This window comes from Podarcis melisellensis (genome assembly GCF_964234715.1).
Source record: "Podarcis melisellensis genome assembly, chromosome: 9".
Classification (NCBI taxonomy): Eukaryota; Metazoa; Chordata; class Lepidosauria; order Squamata; family Lacertidae; genus Podarcis; species Podarcis melisellensis.
This window is the reverse complement of record NC_138541.1, coordinates 76,906-93,967: the sequence shown is the minus strand read 5'-3', so window position 1 is coordinate 93,967 and position 17,062 is coordinate 76,906. Positions and strand designations below refer to the sequence as shown.

Sequence of the window (17,062 nt, the reverse complement as noted above, 5' to 3'; positions counted from 1 at the left end):
ACGCCGCCGCCGCCGCCGGACCCGGGAGCGAGCGAGCGAGCGAGAGAGCGCGCGCGCGCCCCGACGGCTGGGTGGGCCTGGCTGTGCCCGGGATGGGGCTGGCGCGGCGCCCTCCGCCCGCGCCCCTCCGCCGCCTGCTCCTCGCGTGCCACCTCCTGCTGCTCCTGCCGCCGCCGGCGGGGTCCTCGGGGGCGCCGCCCGCCGCGCGGCCCCGCATCGCGCGCCTCTTCCCGGGTAAGACCCCCCCCCGGGATTGCCGCCCGCCCGCCCGCCCGGCACGCCCAGGCGCTCCGGCGGGAAGCGGCGTCTCGGGGCGCCCCGCCCGCCTGGCACGGCGATGCCCGAGCGCCTTTGCCGCAGCCGCGCCGGGAGGGGAGGGGAGGGGGATGCCCGCGCCTGGGCTATTGTCTCCGTCCCCTGCTGCGCGGAAGGGCGAGGCTCGCAGGGGGGCGGCCCTGGCTGCAGCGGGTCCCGGGGCAGGTGGCGCCCGCTCGGAAGCCAGCATGGCCCGCCCCGGAGCAAGACTCCCCAGGGGCAAGGGTCCCTCGCGGGCCGGAGGCTGGGGTGCTGCGGGCCGCCAGCCAAGCCTGCGAGATCTTGAAGCGCCTCCCTGGGCCAAGCCCCGACCCCTCGGCCTCTCAGACCCCGAATAGAAGGAGTGGGACGGGGCGGGTTGAGCGTCCAGGCTTTGCTGGAACAGCAATGCGCAACAAGCAGCGGGAGAGAGGCAAACGAATCGAGCAGAAAAGGGCGAGGAGGCCGCCTTGGACAAGAGGGTGGATTTAATGGCAAGAATGGTTGCAGAATTTTAAGGAGAGGGTTACAATAATCCAGCCCTTTGACAAGTCAGAATGCAGGATTGAAAACAGCAAATTACAAGCAAGCAGCATGTGGTCAAACTCACTTCACTGGCACAAGCTGTAGCGATGATCCTCACCTTGGGGGGCTTTAAAAGAGAATTAAGACCAATTAATGGGGGATGAGACTCTCGGTGGCTCCTGCCATGACAGCCGTGTTCTGTCTGGGGATGGCCAGCAACTGCAGCCTCAGGCCCCAAAGGCCTCTGGGAACCCCAAGCAGGCAGGGGCTCCTCGCAGGTCCTGCTTCCTGGAATAGGCATTGACAAGCTTGATCCTATACTGTGCAGGACCAGCTAGGGAAGGGAGATGCTCTTGCACCACCCACTTGCAGCTGAAATGTGCTCTTTGTGGGGCTGCCCTTGAAGACTATGCAGAAGACACATATTGTAGCAGGACTGGTTGGTGCTGTGGTGCTTGAGGGCCTGAGTCAAAGTGCTTCTGTGGCTTTTTAAATATGTTTTTATTAAGATTTTCCAAATGTAATAAGTGTGTGTCTATTTTCAAATCTTCTGTGGCTTCTGTTGGCATGCAGAGCCCTCATTGACTTGCCCCCAAACACCTGAAGCAGCAACAGCTGTCCAGACCCACCTAGATGTTGGGGTCTGCAGGGAGGCCTTGCTGGCAGCTCCACTGGGGGGTGTATGAGAAAGGGGGGTCTTCTTCCTGGTGGCCCCTGAGATGGTGGGATGCCCTTCCTGGCACCCAGCAGCACCTGCCCTTATTACTGTATTCATGTCATGTTAGGTAACAATGAGCCTTTTGGGGTGAAGGATGAGATCAGAATATCCCTCCTCTCATCATAGTGTTGTTGCTGTTTCTGACTCCTCTTGATTCAGTTCGTTTATGGTCTTATAACATTTCTGTGTTGCATAGTTTGCTTCTTGTCATGTGTTGTCCGTCATCCACCCTTGGACTGCATGGTGAAGGGCAGGCTGTAAATGCACAGCAACATATAAAATCCTGCAGCAAAGCGTTCTGCAAGTGTTGCATCTCTTGGGCTTGATTCTGCCGCCGGTTGTTTTGGCTGTGTTTGCCCAGGGCTGGCATGAAGAACGCTTGGTCCCCTCTGCGCCTTGCAAGTCCTGCTATGTCCTCTAATTGGTTCCTTCCCAGCAACTGCTCTGGCTTCCTCCTTGAGGACGTTGTGCAGGTTGTGGTTGCTTGAGTTGCCCTGCATTTTTAGTTATGCTCCTGGAGGCCCTTAGTCCTACTCACTGCATTCCAGACATGAGCCAGGGCAGGGGGCGCATCTAGAAACTTTGCATTCCTCCCCACTTTAGTGCAATGCAGGGGGCCCAGGAGAAGGAAGTCTCTTGTTCAAATCTCACTTCTGGCCTGAAGTGACTAAGTAGCCTCAGGCATCATCATGACTTTCCCGCTTTACCCCAGTGATGGCTAAGTGTGATGATGTACAGGAAGTGCTTAGCACACTCTAAAGCTTTATACCAATGCTCAGGACTGTTACTTATTTTCAACTCACATAAGATGAAGCAGCAAACACAGCTGATGTGATCAGTTCTTGTTTTTCTCTCTGTGCATTAACCTCCTGGTATCTCAGGGAACAGACAGAGCGGAGGAGAATCCCTCTCCCTTGTTCTGCCAGAGGGCAAGGCAGGTGCGATGGGCCAATGCCCCCCCCTTGCTTCTGGCTTGGTTTATAAGACCATCAGGAGGACCTGACTGCTGCTGAATCAGACCACTGGGGGGCTTGGCTAGCCAGCCGGTGGCTGGAAGTTCCCGTGCAGGACGTGAGGGCGATTCCCAGCTTCCTCCCACTGCAGAGGGAGACTTCCTAGCCTAGCTGCTTAGCACTTGCTTCAAGCCCTGCTATACTGGAGAGCTCCAGTTGGGGACTCCAGGGAAGACCCATTCCCATGGCAGTGCCTAACGCAAGCCCCCCTCCCCCAACAACAGGGAGCACATTTTAAGGCTCCCAGTTCTTCCCTTTACTTGCCCCACACCCGACCCCCTGCCGGGAGTCCCCAATGAATATGTTCAAAAGCGCTGGTCCCATATGGACCTTTGGGGGACTCCACTTTCTACATCCCTCCTTTTGGAGAATTTATTCCCACGCTCTGCTTCCTGCTTATTAAGCAGTTCCTGGGCTCCCTGGGGCCTCTCCTCTTATTCCTCTGGAGTCTTTGGCAGGTAGTTGACATCTGAAGTGTGGTGTCTGTTGGATCCGTTCAGTCCATGGCTTGCAGATACTCTTCAGATAACCCCAAGAACAGCTGGGAGGCAGGAGCTGCCCTGCACTGCTTCAGTCCTGCCTGCTCTGCTATCTGCTTGGCCATTGTGTCTCTGACAATATGTTCCACCACTTAAGCTAAGCGGTTAAGCGGTTTGTAATTTCCAGGCTCCTCCTGGATCTCTTTAAAAACTGGTCTGTGTTGGTCATGTTCCAGTCCTCAGATATGGAGGCTGATCTGAGGGACAAGGGACATTTTTTTGATTGTTGATCCGCCATTTCACATTTTTGCTCTTTGAGAACTCTCGGGTGGGCCAGAGGTTTGGGCCAAAGTGTGTGTTCCCTTTTTGCCTCATTTCTCAGGGAAGCTGCTCTGACTCTGCTCATTCACCATGCTGGCATCCTCTTGGCCTTCCTTGATCTGCAGATATATGGAGATATTAGCTTTCATTATTGTGGCTTTGAAACACCCCCAGGCATTCCAGAGCGAATGGCCCTTTTTACACCCCCTTTTAAACAGCCCCCTCATTTGGGGAAAGTTCCCTCTTTTGAAGTCAAACGTGCCTGTTGACGCTTATCTCAAATGGGAGAGCACTTGCTTCACTGTTCTCAGTCCATTCAACAACACCTAACATTTCACACCAAGTGCTGGGAACCACTTTGGATTAAGCCCAAGATCGCCCTGTCTCTGGTTGCTTCCTTGGCCAGCTATTCGCAGGCAGTGCTGGTCTAACTGAAATTGCCCATGGCTGCAGCACTTTCTCCTTGGGAGGCCTCTCTGACTTCATTCTCCATCTCAAGATCACCCTGGGCGTTTGGGTCCCCAGGACTAAATGTCTTTAGGGCCCCCAACTGTGCAGGCCCTACGCTTGACTCCCTGCATGTAGACTGGCATCCTCACATCTGCAGCCAGCCAGCATCCAGGCCAAGCAGCCTGAGGGCCTGCTCCCTTGGCAAGGGCTTGCCTGGATCAGGGCTGCCCTCCTCCCGAAGCCAGGTCTGGTGGGAGAGCTGAGCCCAGGTGCCCAGTGTCCTCCGAAAGGGAACAAGCCTGGCCGGGCTTTGTGGGCAGTGGGGATAGGCTGCATGCCTGGCAGGGGTGAGGCCTTGCTTCTCTTCAGGGAGGGACTCGGCCGCTTCCCACCCGACTGGGGAGCCTGGCCTGCCCCCCCCGGCCTCTGGTCACACACGGCCTGCCTTGTCTCTGTGTTGTGCCTGAGGCCCTTAGCCTTGGCCTCCTGCCCCTGGAGCACACTGGGGCGTTTGTCTGGGGGCTGTGAAGGGGCCGCCCTGCAGCTCAACCCCCGTGGAATGTGGGGCCACATCCAGCTGGGTGCTCAGTAGCTTGCCGGGAAAGGGCAGGGCTGAGTGCCGGGATTCTGCTGCAAGAGGGCGGAGGCCGGGATCTCTGGGGTGCCCAGCTGGGCCCTCCCCTGGGGCTGCTCCCCCGAAAGGGGCCTGGGCTGGGGCAGGATGGCTCCCTTACCCTGCCTGAACTGACCACCTCCAGAGTTCCTCCTCTGGGGTGCTGAGGAGATGTGGGGCAGCAGGAGCCTCTGCAGGGAGGGGCCCCATTGTCTGGGCAGGAGCACTGTAGCAAGGGCTCTTCTCCTGGTCACTGCCTGGCAGCGTGTTGTGATGGCTGGGGGCCTGTGCCAGGTTTCCAGGGCTGTGGGTTTAGGCAAGCCACTGAACAGTGCTGCACAGGGAACCGCAAATACCTGCAGAATAAGGAGCCAAAACGGACTGAATTCTGTACATCAATAGATTTTAGCAGGGAGGCAAAACCTTTCAGTGTAGGAATGCTGCCTTAAGCCAAGTCTTAGCCAGTGGGGTCCCTGTAGCTCAGCATGGGCAGGCAGCAGCAGCCCTGCAGGGCCCAGGCAGATGTCTCAACCGACCCTCCTGGCAGCCGCCAATGGTCTTGTCCTGGGCTACAGGGTCTCTGGGTGCTCCTTTCCCATGGCTTTGGGGTGTGCCCTTCTGTGTAGCTCCCCAGGCCTGCAGATGGGGGCAGATCCTCCGCCTTCCTCCACAGTGGCCAGGCGGGTGATGCTCCTTGGCCAGGTGGGCAGGGACGTTCTTGCCTAGGCGGCATGATGTGGCCTGTGCATCTGACTGTGGCCTGGGGCTAGTTTAAGTGGCGGCTGCCAATCCCCGAGAAGGGAGGAGCCCAGCCGGCAAGAGGCCCCAGGGGAAGGCTGGTTCTCTGGCATCTTCACGGGGCCGCCCAGGTGTCGGGAACAAGCCACCGGCAGATGGGTGGGGAGTCCCTCTTGGCACTGGGGAGTGCCTGGCACAGGGGGGTGGCATGTATGAGCCCCTGGGCCCCATTTCCCTTGGTCAGAGGGTGGTCTTGAGGGGTGTGGGGCTGGCACTTCTTCCAGGGAAGCTGCTTCCCTTGGCCCCACTCCCTCCAGCTGCCTGGCCTACTCTGCAAAGTGGAATGGGGCCTGCTTCCTCTCTGGGGCTGCATGCCCTCCATTGGCCTGCCTGTCGAGCAGACGCAGGATCTCTCCCTCTGGCATCAGCAGGGCAGCCCTGCAGTGGGGAAGGGCCCTTTGCTGTGAAACGGCCCCCCTGGGGCTGTGGGGCTGCCTCTCTGGGACCGCCAGAGCCCCCAGCCCTGCTTTGCTCGTTGTGCGGCACCTGACTGCTTGCAGCCGCGGAGGTTCCTCTTTAATTAGCGGCAGCGATTTCTCCGAGCAAAGCCAGCGGCCGCCTTATCTGCTGCCGGGAACTGCCATCACCCACAGAGATCAAGTTCCCACACTCTGGTGCTTCCCACACAGGCTCTTGCTTGGGGGGGGGGCTCAGTGGTTACTTGAAGGCTACTGAAATGGCAGACTTGACACTGATTCCTTCCTGGGTGGGGGCAACTCCCTTTGTCTCCAGTGAGTCTTCAGCCCCCCCCCTCAATGCAACCCCCCATGCTGTTCAGATGGCCCTTCCTGGAGCTGAAGAGCTTTGAGAAGCAGTTGTGGGTGTTGTGGGAAAGGGGCAGGATGGGGGGGGGACCCAAGGAGAGGGGAGCCCCACATGCTCTGGGTCCTTCCAGCTCTGGAGCTCTCCTCAGGTGCTTCTGAGACTGGCTGGGGGTGCCAGGCCCCTTGGTTCTGCTTCTGTTGTGGGGGGTGGCGGCCCCCAAGCAGAGCAGAACAGCTTTTGAGGGACCCTCCTTCCCTCAATGTGAAGCCCCCCAATATCTACTGATTCTTCTTTCCACTTCTTCATTCACCTGCCTGCCTTGCCTGGGCCCTGATCTCTCACTGGCTCAACCTGGGGATCAGTAGCAGAAGCCCCCCGCCCATGATATGGTTGCAGTGGGGAGGGGGCCCCTTTGCAAGGCAGACCCCCCTGCAAAGGGCCTTGGCTCAGAACCTGCTTTCTGTGTGGAAGCTTCCAGGTTCAAGCCCCAACTGCTGCCAGTCAGTGTGGGCAGTGCTGAGCTTGATGGACAACGGGGTCTGACTCAGGCAAAGGCCACTGCCTCCATTTGCCCCGCTTGTGTTGCTGCTGCTTTAAGGGCCGTGATGACAGATGTGCGCAGAGAGCAGAGCAGGATCCTTGCAGCTACAGCACTCCTTGCAGATGTCCCCCCCTCACTGGTTGAAAACCTCCAGAGGTGGGATGGGGGAGAGTCCACATCCCGGACGGGTGGCTCTCCAGTCTCTGCTCTAAATCCTCCACCCTTTGTGGTTCCCAGGCAGAATCTGCTCCTTTGCAAGTGGCTCACCCTTCCTAGTGTTGGGTCTCAATCCAAACTCTCTCCCTTGTCATTTGAACCCTCAGCAGCAGAAAGCAGATCTGCTCCATCCTCCTGCAAAGGGGCAGCGCTTCCAATGCCCGCATGTGGCTGCTGTGTCGCCCCTTCTTTGGGTGGAGCATCTCTCATAGCTTCCCACCGACAGGATTTTGTCTTCAGCCCCCCATCCTTGCGGCCGTCCTCTGGACACTTTCCCATTTGTCCAGCCCTAGACACGGCCCTTTAGGTGAGATGGCAAGGCTAAGCGAAAGCGAGTGGGGCCTTTAGGACAGGTCTCCTCCGAAACCCTGAGTTCCTTTCCATATGACTGGATGACCTTTAAGGTTCCTCCCAATTCTCTGATTCTATCAGCCAGATGACACCCATCCTGTTTTTTGTGCATCAGCTTATTCTTCCCTGCTTAAGTGCAGAAATTTACATTTAATCTCTGTTGAAATTCCTTTTGTTAGTTTTCTCCATCTGTTTCTGTTGACTTCAAACTCCAGCAATGGCTGGACTTCACCATCTCAGGCCTTTTGTAAAGGGCGGCTGGAGGCAGTGATGGCTACCAGCTTGAATGGCTTTAAAAGAGGATTAGACAAATTCATGGCGGAGGAGAGGGCTCTCGGAGGCTCCTAGCCCTGGTGACTCTCTTCCTCCTCAGCTACCAGGGACAGAATCCAATGAAACTGAATGTTGGAAGATTCAGATAGAGAAGAGGAAGGAGGCAGAGGCAGTAATGTCTCTGAAGGCCAGTTTCTTGAAACCACGGGAGGAGAGAAGTCTCTTGTTCACACATCCTGCTTGTGGTTCTCGGCAACTTCGATGGCTTCTGTAAAAAGGCACATGGTAGATTCTGGTGGCAGACGTGGCATGCAGAGCCCAGATGGAGGTGGGGGCAGGTTGGGAGAGGGCCCTCCTTCCGTGGGGCAGCATGGCTTGTGCTGTGGGGGTGGGCTCAAAACAAGGTGTGGAAAGATGGTTTCCTGCCTTGGATGGCCACGTGGGATTATCTGGGCCCTGGGCTGGGGCATTGAGCCCTGAGCCAGAAGAATGTGGGCCCAGCCCAAGGCTTTGCTGTCTGAGCCCTAGCCTGGCTACAGAGCCACCGCCACTCCCTGCAGACCCAGCCATGGGGGACTTGGCTGTGCCTGGCCACCTTGCATGCCACTCTGGCCACGGCCTGCTGTCACCGTGGAGCATCTGGCCTGGCCGGGGACGATGGTGGCAGCTGCCCCTGCCTCTCTTCCCCCACTCTCAGCAAGGCGGTTAGTGCAGAAGACTTTCTGCAGCGCTGCTCTGGCCTCTGGCTGCTCCTTCAGATTTCTGCTCTCAAAAGATGTGATTGTTTGTGGCTCTCTGCGTGCTTGTGCTCAGACAATGCCTGCCAGGCCCGGCCCTGGGGCGCCAGCCCCCTCACAGGCTGCCCCACCCGCCCTCAGCCTTGAGCCTCTGTGCGCTGACAAGGAAGCAGTTTGAAAGCATACCAGGGCTGGTAGATAAATCGGTATAGCTGCAGCAGGAAGGTAAACGGCTTTTCTGTGCGCTCTGGTTTCTGTCACGGGTCCTGTTGTGCCGGAAGCGGCTTAGTCCTGCTGGCCACATGACCCGGAAAGCTGTCTGTGGACAAACACCAGCTCCCTCGGCCTGAAAGTGAGATGAGCGCTGCAACCCCAGAGTCGCCTTTGACTGGACTTAACCATCCAGGGGTCCTTTACCTTAGATCCTCTGGAGTGGGCCCACGAAAGGAGTGCCTGGGGTGGGTGGGGGGCAGGCCACCGCATTCCCACCAGTTCACTGGCTGCAGCAGCACTGGACCTTGTCAGATGGGCAGGGACAGGTCTTGTCTGCATCACTTCTGCATGCACACAAACGGGAAGGGAGGGGAGCAGTGGCCTTTGGGGTGCAAGGAAATTGAAGGAAGGTCTGCTTGCCTCCCCTCAGAAGTATTGCAGAGCTGCGCGGGGGAGGGGGGGTTGACTCTCCTGTGAGGAAAGGACTTTTTTGTTTAGGGAAAAGGCAAGGGAAGTGGGGCATGGAAGAAGTGCATAGAGCCAGGCCTGGCTGGGAGAACATGGGCAGAACAACGTTTTCCTCTCTTTCTCTTAACCCTGGGAGTTCTGGGCATCCGGTGAAGCTGAGGGTTGGGAGGTTCAGGTCTCCTCTGCAAGTGCCACCAGCTGCCCACCTGGGTGGCAGTCCCTGAAGGCGACTGGCAGACAGTCTCTGTGCTGCTGCCCCTTTCTGTTGGCCCTTCCTGCAACGCCCTTCCCCTGCCAAGAGCCTCCTGGGATGTTTGCTGAGAAGTCGGTGGCTGCCAAAGGTCAGCCTAATAATCTTTCTTGGAAGCTTCCTGCTGGCAGCGCTGCCCCTTTTCTTCCTGGTCCTTGAGGGGGGCTGAGAAATGTCCTGATAACTGCCCCCCAACAGCCTTCTCTTTGTTGGGCCTTTCTCTTTGCCTTTTATAGCAAAATAGGGACCCCACCAGCTGCTATGCGAAAAAGGAAAGGAAAGCAGCAATTAAAGCACATCCTGTTGAAAGTGGCTGATTCTGCAGCAAAAGCCCAGCCCTTCCCATGAGGCCCCTCTCTCGCTCCCCACCCCAGGGACCCCCACCCCACAGCAAGCAGGAACTTGTGGTGCCCCACATCCAGCCAGTCGGTGAGAGCCAGGCCCCACAGCAGGAGATGAGGGGAGCCTGCAGCCCTTCTCCGGGTGAGAGCAGCGTGGCCAGAGGACTGTCATCTGCTGGGTCCTCCCTTGGCCTAAGAGGCTGCGGATGAGCCACTCAGGCAACCCTGCAAGTGGTCCAGGACTGGGTGCTGAGCGTGGCAACTGCCCCTGTGCCCGGGCAGCTCTGGACAGCATTGGGTGGGTGCAGCTGGCACAGGCTGTGGCCCCACTCCTTGGAGGGCGAAGGCTGGAGGTGATGCTTGCTGCCACCATTTATTTTATTTTATTTTTACTGAATTTTTATACCTCCCTATAGCTGGATGTCTCTGGACAGTTCACAGAAAATATCACAATATAAAAAGTCAAAATAGGAACAATAACCCAGTAACACCCAGTAACATGGGAGGGAGGGTGGCCTTCCTGTCTGGACGTGCCCAGTCCCCTCTCTGCCCAGGGCTGCACATAAGCCCTGTGGGGATGGAGGCTCTGGGGCAATGCCTCCCCAGGGCTAAAGGGGGCACTCCTGCCCCCCCCCGACCCCTTCTCCTATGCTGCGTCTTTCAGTGCACTGTGGGGAGGGGGCAGAGCTGGCCCCTCCTGGCACTGGCTGGGGGCTTGCATGTCTTTGGCTGCTCCCCACCTTTGAATTGCTGCCCCCATGCCTGGCATACGCCCTGGGTGCTGTGTGCCAGCCAGTCACCCGCGGGTGCTCTCTTTGCAGAGGTGGAGGGTCTGGTGCAGCGATTCTCTCACGAGGCCATTTCCAACTACAGCACCTTCCGGGTGGATCCCCGATTCCACACGCTCTACGTGGGAGCCAAGGACACCCTCCTCGCTCTGCCTGTGGGCACCATCAGTCAGGGGGCCAAGAAGGTGAGCTGGGTGGCAGCCGAGTCCCCAGGGATGGTTGGGGGGCCTGAGCCCTGTGGCCCCTGCCCTGCTTTTACCTCTGTCGCTTGAGCAGGGAGCAATTGGGGGGGGAGGCGGTGGGGTTTTTTGGTGGGGGGAGGTGTTTCTGCCATCCTGGCCAAGGTGCCTCTCTGCTGGGCCAGAGCATCAGATGGTGGCCCTGCCTGCCTCCCCCTTGTTTGGGTGGGGATCACAAGCCCCACCGCATGGGGCAGGAAGGCTCCTCTTTGCCCCACTCCCCTGGGGGGGGGGGAAGATGGCCACTGGCAAGCCTTGGGGCTTTTCTTTTCCAGATAGCCTGGAATGTGCCTGAGAATCTCCAGATCTCTTGCACCTTGAAAGGGAAAAAAGAGGTAAGTGCTGCTGGGGGCTTGTGGGGGGGGGGACCCTTGGCCTCTTCCTCCTCATCTTCCCGAGGGCTCTGAGTGTTGCTGTGGAGCTGCCCATATCCTGGAGCCCCACAGAGCAAAAGGCTCCCCTCAAAGCCAGGAGGGTGGGGGGTTGCTGGCCTCTCCCTCTCGCACCCGGCTGACGGCTGCTTCCCTCTCGCCTCTCAGGCCGAATGCCACAACTTCATTCGCATCCTGGAGTTTGCCAACCAGACGCACCTCTTTGTCTGTGGGACCTTCTCCTTCAGCCCCCAATGTGGCTACATTGTGAGTGGCTGCCTGGCTCAGCCGTGTGTGTGTGTGTCTTGCAAGCGCTACCCTTCAACTTGGGGGGGGGGGTCTGTACTGCTTCCACCCTGACTGGGACAGATGTCTTTCAGCCTTGGGGAAGGGCAACTCCGCAAAACCCCTTGGTACCTGCTGGAGGGTTTCAGAGGGTAGGGGCCCCACACCCCCTTCCATGCCATTCACGTGCAGACATGGCGGGGGGTCCTTCCTCTCTTGCAGAAAGTGAGCGACTTCCGCACTGTGGAGCGGCAGGAGAGCGGGCGGGGGAGGTGCCCCTTTGAGCCCCTGCAGCCGTCTGCAGCCATCATGGCAGGTATGGGGGGAGGGGCGCATCAAGGGGGGGCTTGTGAGGGTCTGGCAGAACAGTGCAGCACCCACAAGCCAGGGGCCACCGCAGGGGCCTTCGTGGGTGGCTGGGGAGTGCCAAGCCCCTTGTTCCTGCTTCTTTTGTGGGGTGGGGCCCAGATCCTTCCCTGCCCTCGTCCTGTTGCCCTTCTGGCTCCTCCTTGCCATGGATGTAGCTGCCCTGGTGTTTGCCCCTCTTGGCTCCTCCCCTTTTGTCTTCAGCCTGGCCGCTCTGCTGGGGTGCGGCCACTTGCACCCCCATCTATGAAGCCTTGAGGTGGCCCTTCCCGCCCCCCATGTCCTGCCCTTTCCTGCTATGCCTCTTTGCCCCCTAGATGGCGTCCTGTACGCAGCCACAGTCAACAACTTCTTGGCCACGGAGCCCATCATCTCCAGAGCCACAGGGAACCCGACAGAGTTCATCCGAACAGAAAACTCTGTGGCCTGGCTGAATGGTGAGCTGGCGAAGGCAGGGGCTGCTGTGGTTGGGCAGGGTGGTGTCTTGGGATCAGGGCCTGGCGGGGGGGCTGGAGAAATCCTTGCATGGAGCTTTGCTTGTTTCTTCCGCTGCCCAGATCCCGAATTTGTGGCCTCGGCTTTTGTGCGGGAGAGTGAGAACGGCGAAGATGACAAGATCTACTTCTTCTTCACGGAGACTGCGCGCGAGTACGACTTCTACGAGAAAGTCAAGGTTGCGCGCGTGGCCAGAGTCTGCAAGGTCAGTGCCCTGATGGGGGGCGGAGGGCTCTGGGGCTGAGGCCTGGTGCCCAGCTGGTTCTCCCTCTTCCCTGGAAGCCCCATGTTCTCCTTATGGGCCTGTGATCCACTTCCTGCTTCAGCCGGCCTGCCACTCTTTGCCCCAACCACCTTGGCTCAGTCCCCCTGCACCATCTCCCCCAACCCAAAATGTCTGCTGGGGTGGGGGCTCCTTGCTGTGCCTGCATTGCCCCCTCCATCTCTGCCCACTTGTCTGCAGGGAGACCTGGGAGGCCAGAAGACGCTGCAGAAGAGGTGGACAACCTTCCTCAAGACGCAGCTGGTCTGCTCAGACCCTCAGAGCGGCACCGTCTTTGGCATCCTGAAGGACGTGGTCACTTTGTCGTCAGACAACTGGAACGCCACTGTTTTCTATGGGGTCTTTGCAGCTCACAGGTGAGGGAGGCGAAACCCATGGCAAGGCCACCTTTGGGGCGGGCAGGGTAGGAGGGAAGGTGCCTCCCTCTGGGCTGCTCCACCAGGCAGGCTTTTCTCTGCCCAGATGTGGGTGCTCTGTGGGGGGTGAGGTGGCAACATCAACATGGGCTCTTGCTTCTCTCTTGCTGGGACACTTTGTCCTGCCAGCCAGCCTTGGCAGAGGCAGCCAGCACTGAAGAGGGAGGAGCAGGACTTGGCTTGGTCTGTTTGAGGAAGGAGTGGCAGGACACCTTTGCAAGGCTTGGCTGCTGGATCAGACCAGAGGGGAAGCCCCAAAGCTGGACCTGAATGCCAGCTGCCTCTTTCCTGTGCTTGTTGCTTAGCAAAGACGTTTCAGAGGTAGACTGCCCTTGGAAATGGGGGCTCCACTCACCGGCTGTGACACACAACTGGCAACCAGCTTCTTTCCTTGCTCCTTTCCAAGCCATCCCTGCTTGGTGGTTGGGGTCAGTCTCCACGAATCCTTTCTGGGTTGCATAATGGAGGACTTTGCTCTCGACTTTCCTGGATTCCTTCCCAGCCAGTTTCATTGGGGGAGCCCAGTGGCAGAATGGCTGGCCTGGCAGGGGGAGGCTGCTTTGCTGGGGGGCGCTGTCTCAGCTGGCAGAGCAGGGCTCCACTCCCCCCGCCCCCCTGAGTGAGGCTGCCTTGCTGGTGCCTTTCAGGAAGGAGGGGAGTGCCATTTGCGCCTACAGCCTGCAGGATATCCAGAGGGCCATGGCTGGACGCTTCAAGGAGTTCCGGCGCGACTGCGACAAGTGGACAAGTGTCATGCAGGACGATGTTCCTGACCCACGGCCGGGGGCAGTGAGTGAGGCCCAGGGGGGTGCTGCATTGGGTGCTGGGTGGCCTGGGTCCCCTGGGCTTGAGCAAAGCCCCCCGATCCTGAGCCCCCATCCTCTCTTCCCCTCAGTGTGTCACCAAGAGCCTGAAGCTGGAGGGGATCGGGTCCACGCTGGCCCTCCCAGACCGAGTCCTGACCTTTGTTCGTGACCATCCTCTCATGGACGAGCCTGTCCACCCGCAGCAGGGCTCTCCACTGCTGGTCCAGCTGAACACCCAGTACTGCCGGCTGGCTGCCCACCGGGTCAGGGCGCTCTCTGGGCAAGAGTATGATGTCCTGTACCTGGGAACAGGTAAGGAGGTGGCTGGGCAGCAGGTAGGCATGACAAGTGGGGAGGCAGGTATTAGAGGGGGCCAGGCTGAACTGCCCTTCTGCTCCCCCAGAGGACGGACACCTGCACAAGGTGGTCAGGACCAGCCAAGAAACCTCCCTGGTGATAGAGGACCTGGAGCTGTTTGCTGAGCCTCAGCCCATCCACAACCTGCAGCTCCACCAGGTGAGTGGCTGGTGGGTCTGGCCTGGCTCAGAAGGCTCAAGGGGGATCTTCTCTCTCTGGCCCTGGGACCCCCATCCAAAAGGGCTGGACTTGGCCTTCCTTGCCCTCCTTTTGGAGGAAGGGGGGAGCCTGGCTCCTCTTCAGGGTCCAGCCCTTCGTGACCCCTTCCAGACAGTGGAAAGCTGAACTGAGAGCTCACTGGTTGCCAAAGCAGCTTTTTTTTGGGGGGGGCTGTGAACTGCCATGGAAGGACCATTCCCCAAACAGCCAGGATGGCGGCCTGTTGAGTGAATAGGGAAAGCTTCCCCTCCTTCCTTCTTGGAAAGGGAACAGTTCCTGATCCTCCCAACTCTGCTTCTCTGTCTCTGCAGAATGGCCAGTGCAGCACTTGGGCGGTGGCGGCTGCTCCGCATTTGCCCCCCAATGGCCACAGCTGGCCCCATGTGGGAGATGCTGCGCACCTGAGGGACCTTTTCCTCACATGCATCTTTGCAGACTCCCTCCCTGGGACACCCCCCCAATCTCCCAATGAGCAACTGGCTCTTTGTGGCTTCCGACAGCGAAGTGACCCAGATCAGCACCTCCACCTGTGCCACGTACAGGACATGCCAGCAGTGTGTCCTGGCCAGAGACCCAGCCTGTGCTTGGAGCAGGGAGCAGGGGGCCTGCAGGGACCACCACGGGCAGGCTGGGTGAGTGAGGGTGGGGGCTTGGGGGCCCAGCTGCGAAAGCAGAGCTGCCAGGGCCACAATGCAGCCGGCAGGCCATTCTAGGTGCAGCTTCAGGAGCACCTCTGCTTGGAGTTGGGGGAGCCTGGAGGGATAGACTCTGCTGCCAGCCAGTGTTGGGGTTGGGGAGGTCACCACGGACATTATTACTATTAATTATTGAACTTATATACTGCCCTATATTGGGGGTCTCAAGGCGATTCATAAAATAAAATCAAGATATAAAACCACAAAATACCTAATAAAAATAAAACCAACCCAATAGCCCCTCCCAAACCACATTTTAAAAGGACATCACTGTGCACGGCCAGCGGGCAGCAAGCAGAGCCTTCTCTCAAAGCAGGAGGCTCGTTGGGTGCTGGGCCTCTCGGAAGGCTGCCTCTTTGCCCAGCTGCTTTGCTCAGCAACTGCCCCCTTTCCCTCTCCTCAGCCTGGTCCAGGATATGACGGCAACCAAGGTGCTGGTGCTGTGCCCCACGGAGGAAGGCCTTGCAGGTGCGTCCGACCTTCTCCTGCAGAGAGGAAGTGCCCAGGGAGCTCCCTCTGACAGTCAGCTGTGGGGCGGGAGAGATGACCTGTGGGGGGCTAGAGGGGGAATTGTGAAGCGGGGAAGGAGGTTTTGGTGGGGTGACGCCTGGGCATCAGCTGCCACAGTATGAAGATTTGGGGGGATGGGCACCTCAGCCTCTGCTCATGGGCTGTCCTGGTGCTTCCACCCCCTCCCCAGTTCCTGCTGCCCTCTGACTCCCTTGCCTGCCTTTTCCCCGACAGAGGCTGCCTCGGTGGTCGAAATCCTGGCCCCCCTGTCTGCCCGCGTGGTCCTGCCTTGCGCCCCACAGTCTGCCTGGTCCAGCTGCGAGTGGCAGAGGCCTTCCCAAGACACCTCCGCCTATGTCCTGCGCAGGGATGGGCTGGAGTTCACGGCTGCCGCAGCCACGCTGGGCGAGTACACCTGCCGCTGCACAGAGCGAGGGGTGGGCGGGGTGGTGGCTGCCTACAGCCTGGTGCTTGGCGGGCGGGGGGCCAGCAGTGCCCCTCGCTCAGAGGAGCGCAGCTACAGCGTCCTGGTGGGGGTGCTCTGCTTTGTGCTGGGTGTCCTGGTGAGCAGCGGCTGCCTCCTCGTGCACGAGCGGCGGCGGAGGGAGCGCCTCCAACGGGAGCTGATCTGCCGCGAGCGGAACGGGCTGGACCTGATGCAGTCGACCACCACCAGCTGCAGCCACGAGTCGACCACCACCAGCTGCAGCCACGAGCCCCAGACGCCCAGCTCCCCCGAGGATGAGCGCCACCCGCTGGCCAACAGCAAGAAGAACGGCAGCCTCAATGGCTACCCCCACCTCTACATCAACGAGCTGGACACGGAGCAGGCCCGCATCTACCTGGCAGGGGTCCCCCTGGCCAAGTGTGACGAAACCTCCATCTAGAAGGGGGCGTCCAGCTCACTCTTGCCGGATGGCTCTCTGGAAGTGGCTGCCCCACTGCAGCCAGGCTGCTGAGATCTCTCTGGGGCCAGGGCAAGTTTGTTTGGGGGCCAGCTGGGCTGCTGCTGCTCCTGGCAGAAGGCCAGGCTGAGCAACTCCTTCCCATGTTGGGGGACCAGAGGGTCCCCCTGGCTTTCTGGTGGCCAGGGAGAAGCAGGGGGCTGTGAGAGAGGCCGCAGGGCTGGTTTCCAGGGCCTGGAGAAGCCCCTGACTGTGCCTGTGTGATGTGTACTGGAAAGTTTGGTTTGCCTGCCTGCCGCCCTCTTTGCAGAGGCTCAGCCATGTTGCCCGAGGGGGCCGTGAGCGCCTGGCCCTGGGACCTGCTGTGAAGGACATGCCAAAGTGCCCAGTGAGGGGCGGTGCCTTGGCACATGGAGCCCCCTTGCCAGCTGCAGCGGCAGCACCTGGAATGTTTACTGGGGGGTGACCTGTTCCCCTCACCACCCACCTCCATTTCAATCCCTGCAGCTGCTCTTTGGACAGAAGAAGGCAAGCAGACTGCCCCCCTTCCTAGCAGATTCGGACTGATAAATGTGAAGGATGCTCCGTGTGGGAGCAAAGGACCTTTTGGAATACCTCCCTCCTGCTCAGTCTCGGAGGGACTCTGTGGTTCCCCACCTTTTGAATGTGGCCAAATGTGTACCCCCTTTGATCTCATATCCTGGATCTCTGCCTCCCCCCCCCTTGATGTCCCACAGGGTTTTTGCTTCCTAAGAAGCTGCACCAGGGACCATCTTTCTGTGAAACGGGTGTTGTGCTCTCCTACTGTTGTATTTTGGTTGTTTTAATTTCTTGGTTTTGTGACTTATTAAAAGGGATGAAACTTAGGAGCCCAGTCTCTCTTGTGCTCGAATCCTGCTTGCTGGTTTCCCACAGGCTGCTGCTTGGCAGCTGTGAGAACAGGATGCTGCTCCAGGTGGGC

General features: G+C 59.1%; 1 protein-coding gene across 1 annotated transcript; it reads left to right on the top strand.

The window, feature by feature from the left end:
* Positions 1-77: 77 nt before the first annotated feature.
* On the top strand, positions 78-16,416 carry SEMA4F (ssemaphorin 4F). The gene is made up of 14 exons (XM_081926323.1): positions 78-234; positions 10,188-10,339; positions 10,669-10,728; positions 10,933-11,031; positions 11,272-11,365; positions 11,733-11,852; positions 11,973-12,115; positions 12,374-12,549; positions 13,257-13,398; positions 13,505-13,727; positions 13,819-13,931; positions 14,466-14,623; positions 15,090-15,154; positions 15,431-16,416. Exons 1-14 carry the CDS (start codon positions 93-95, stop codon positions 16,081-16,083), a joined length of 2,340 nt encoding a protein of 779 aa, XP_081782449.1. The 5' UTR covers positions 78-92; the 3' UTR covers positions 16,084-16,416.
* The last annotated feature ends 646 nt before the right edge of the window (positions 16,417-17,062 follow it).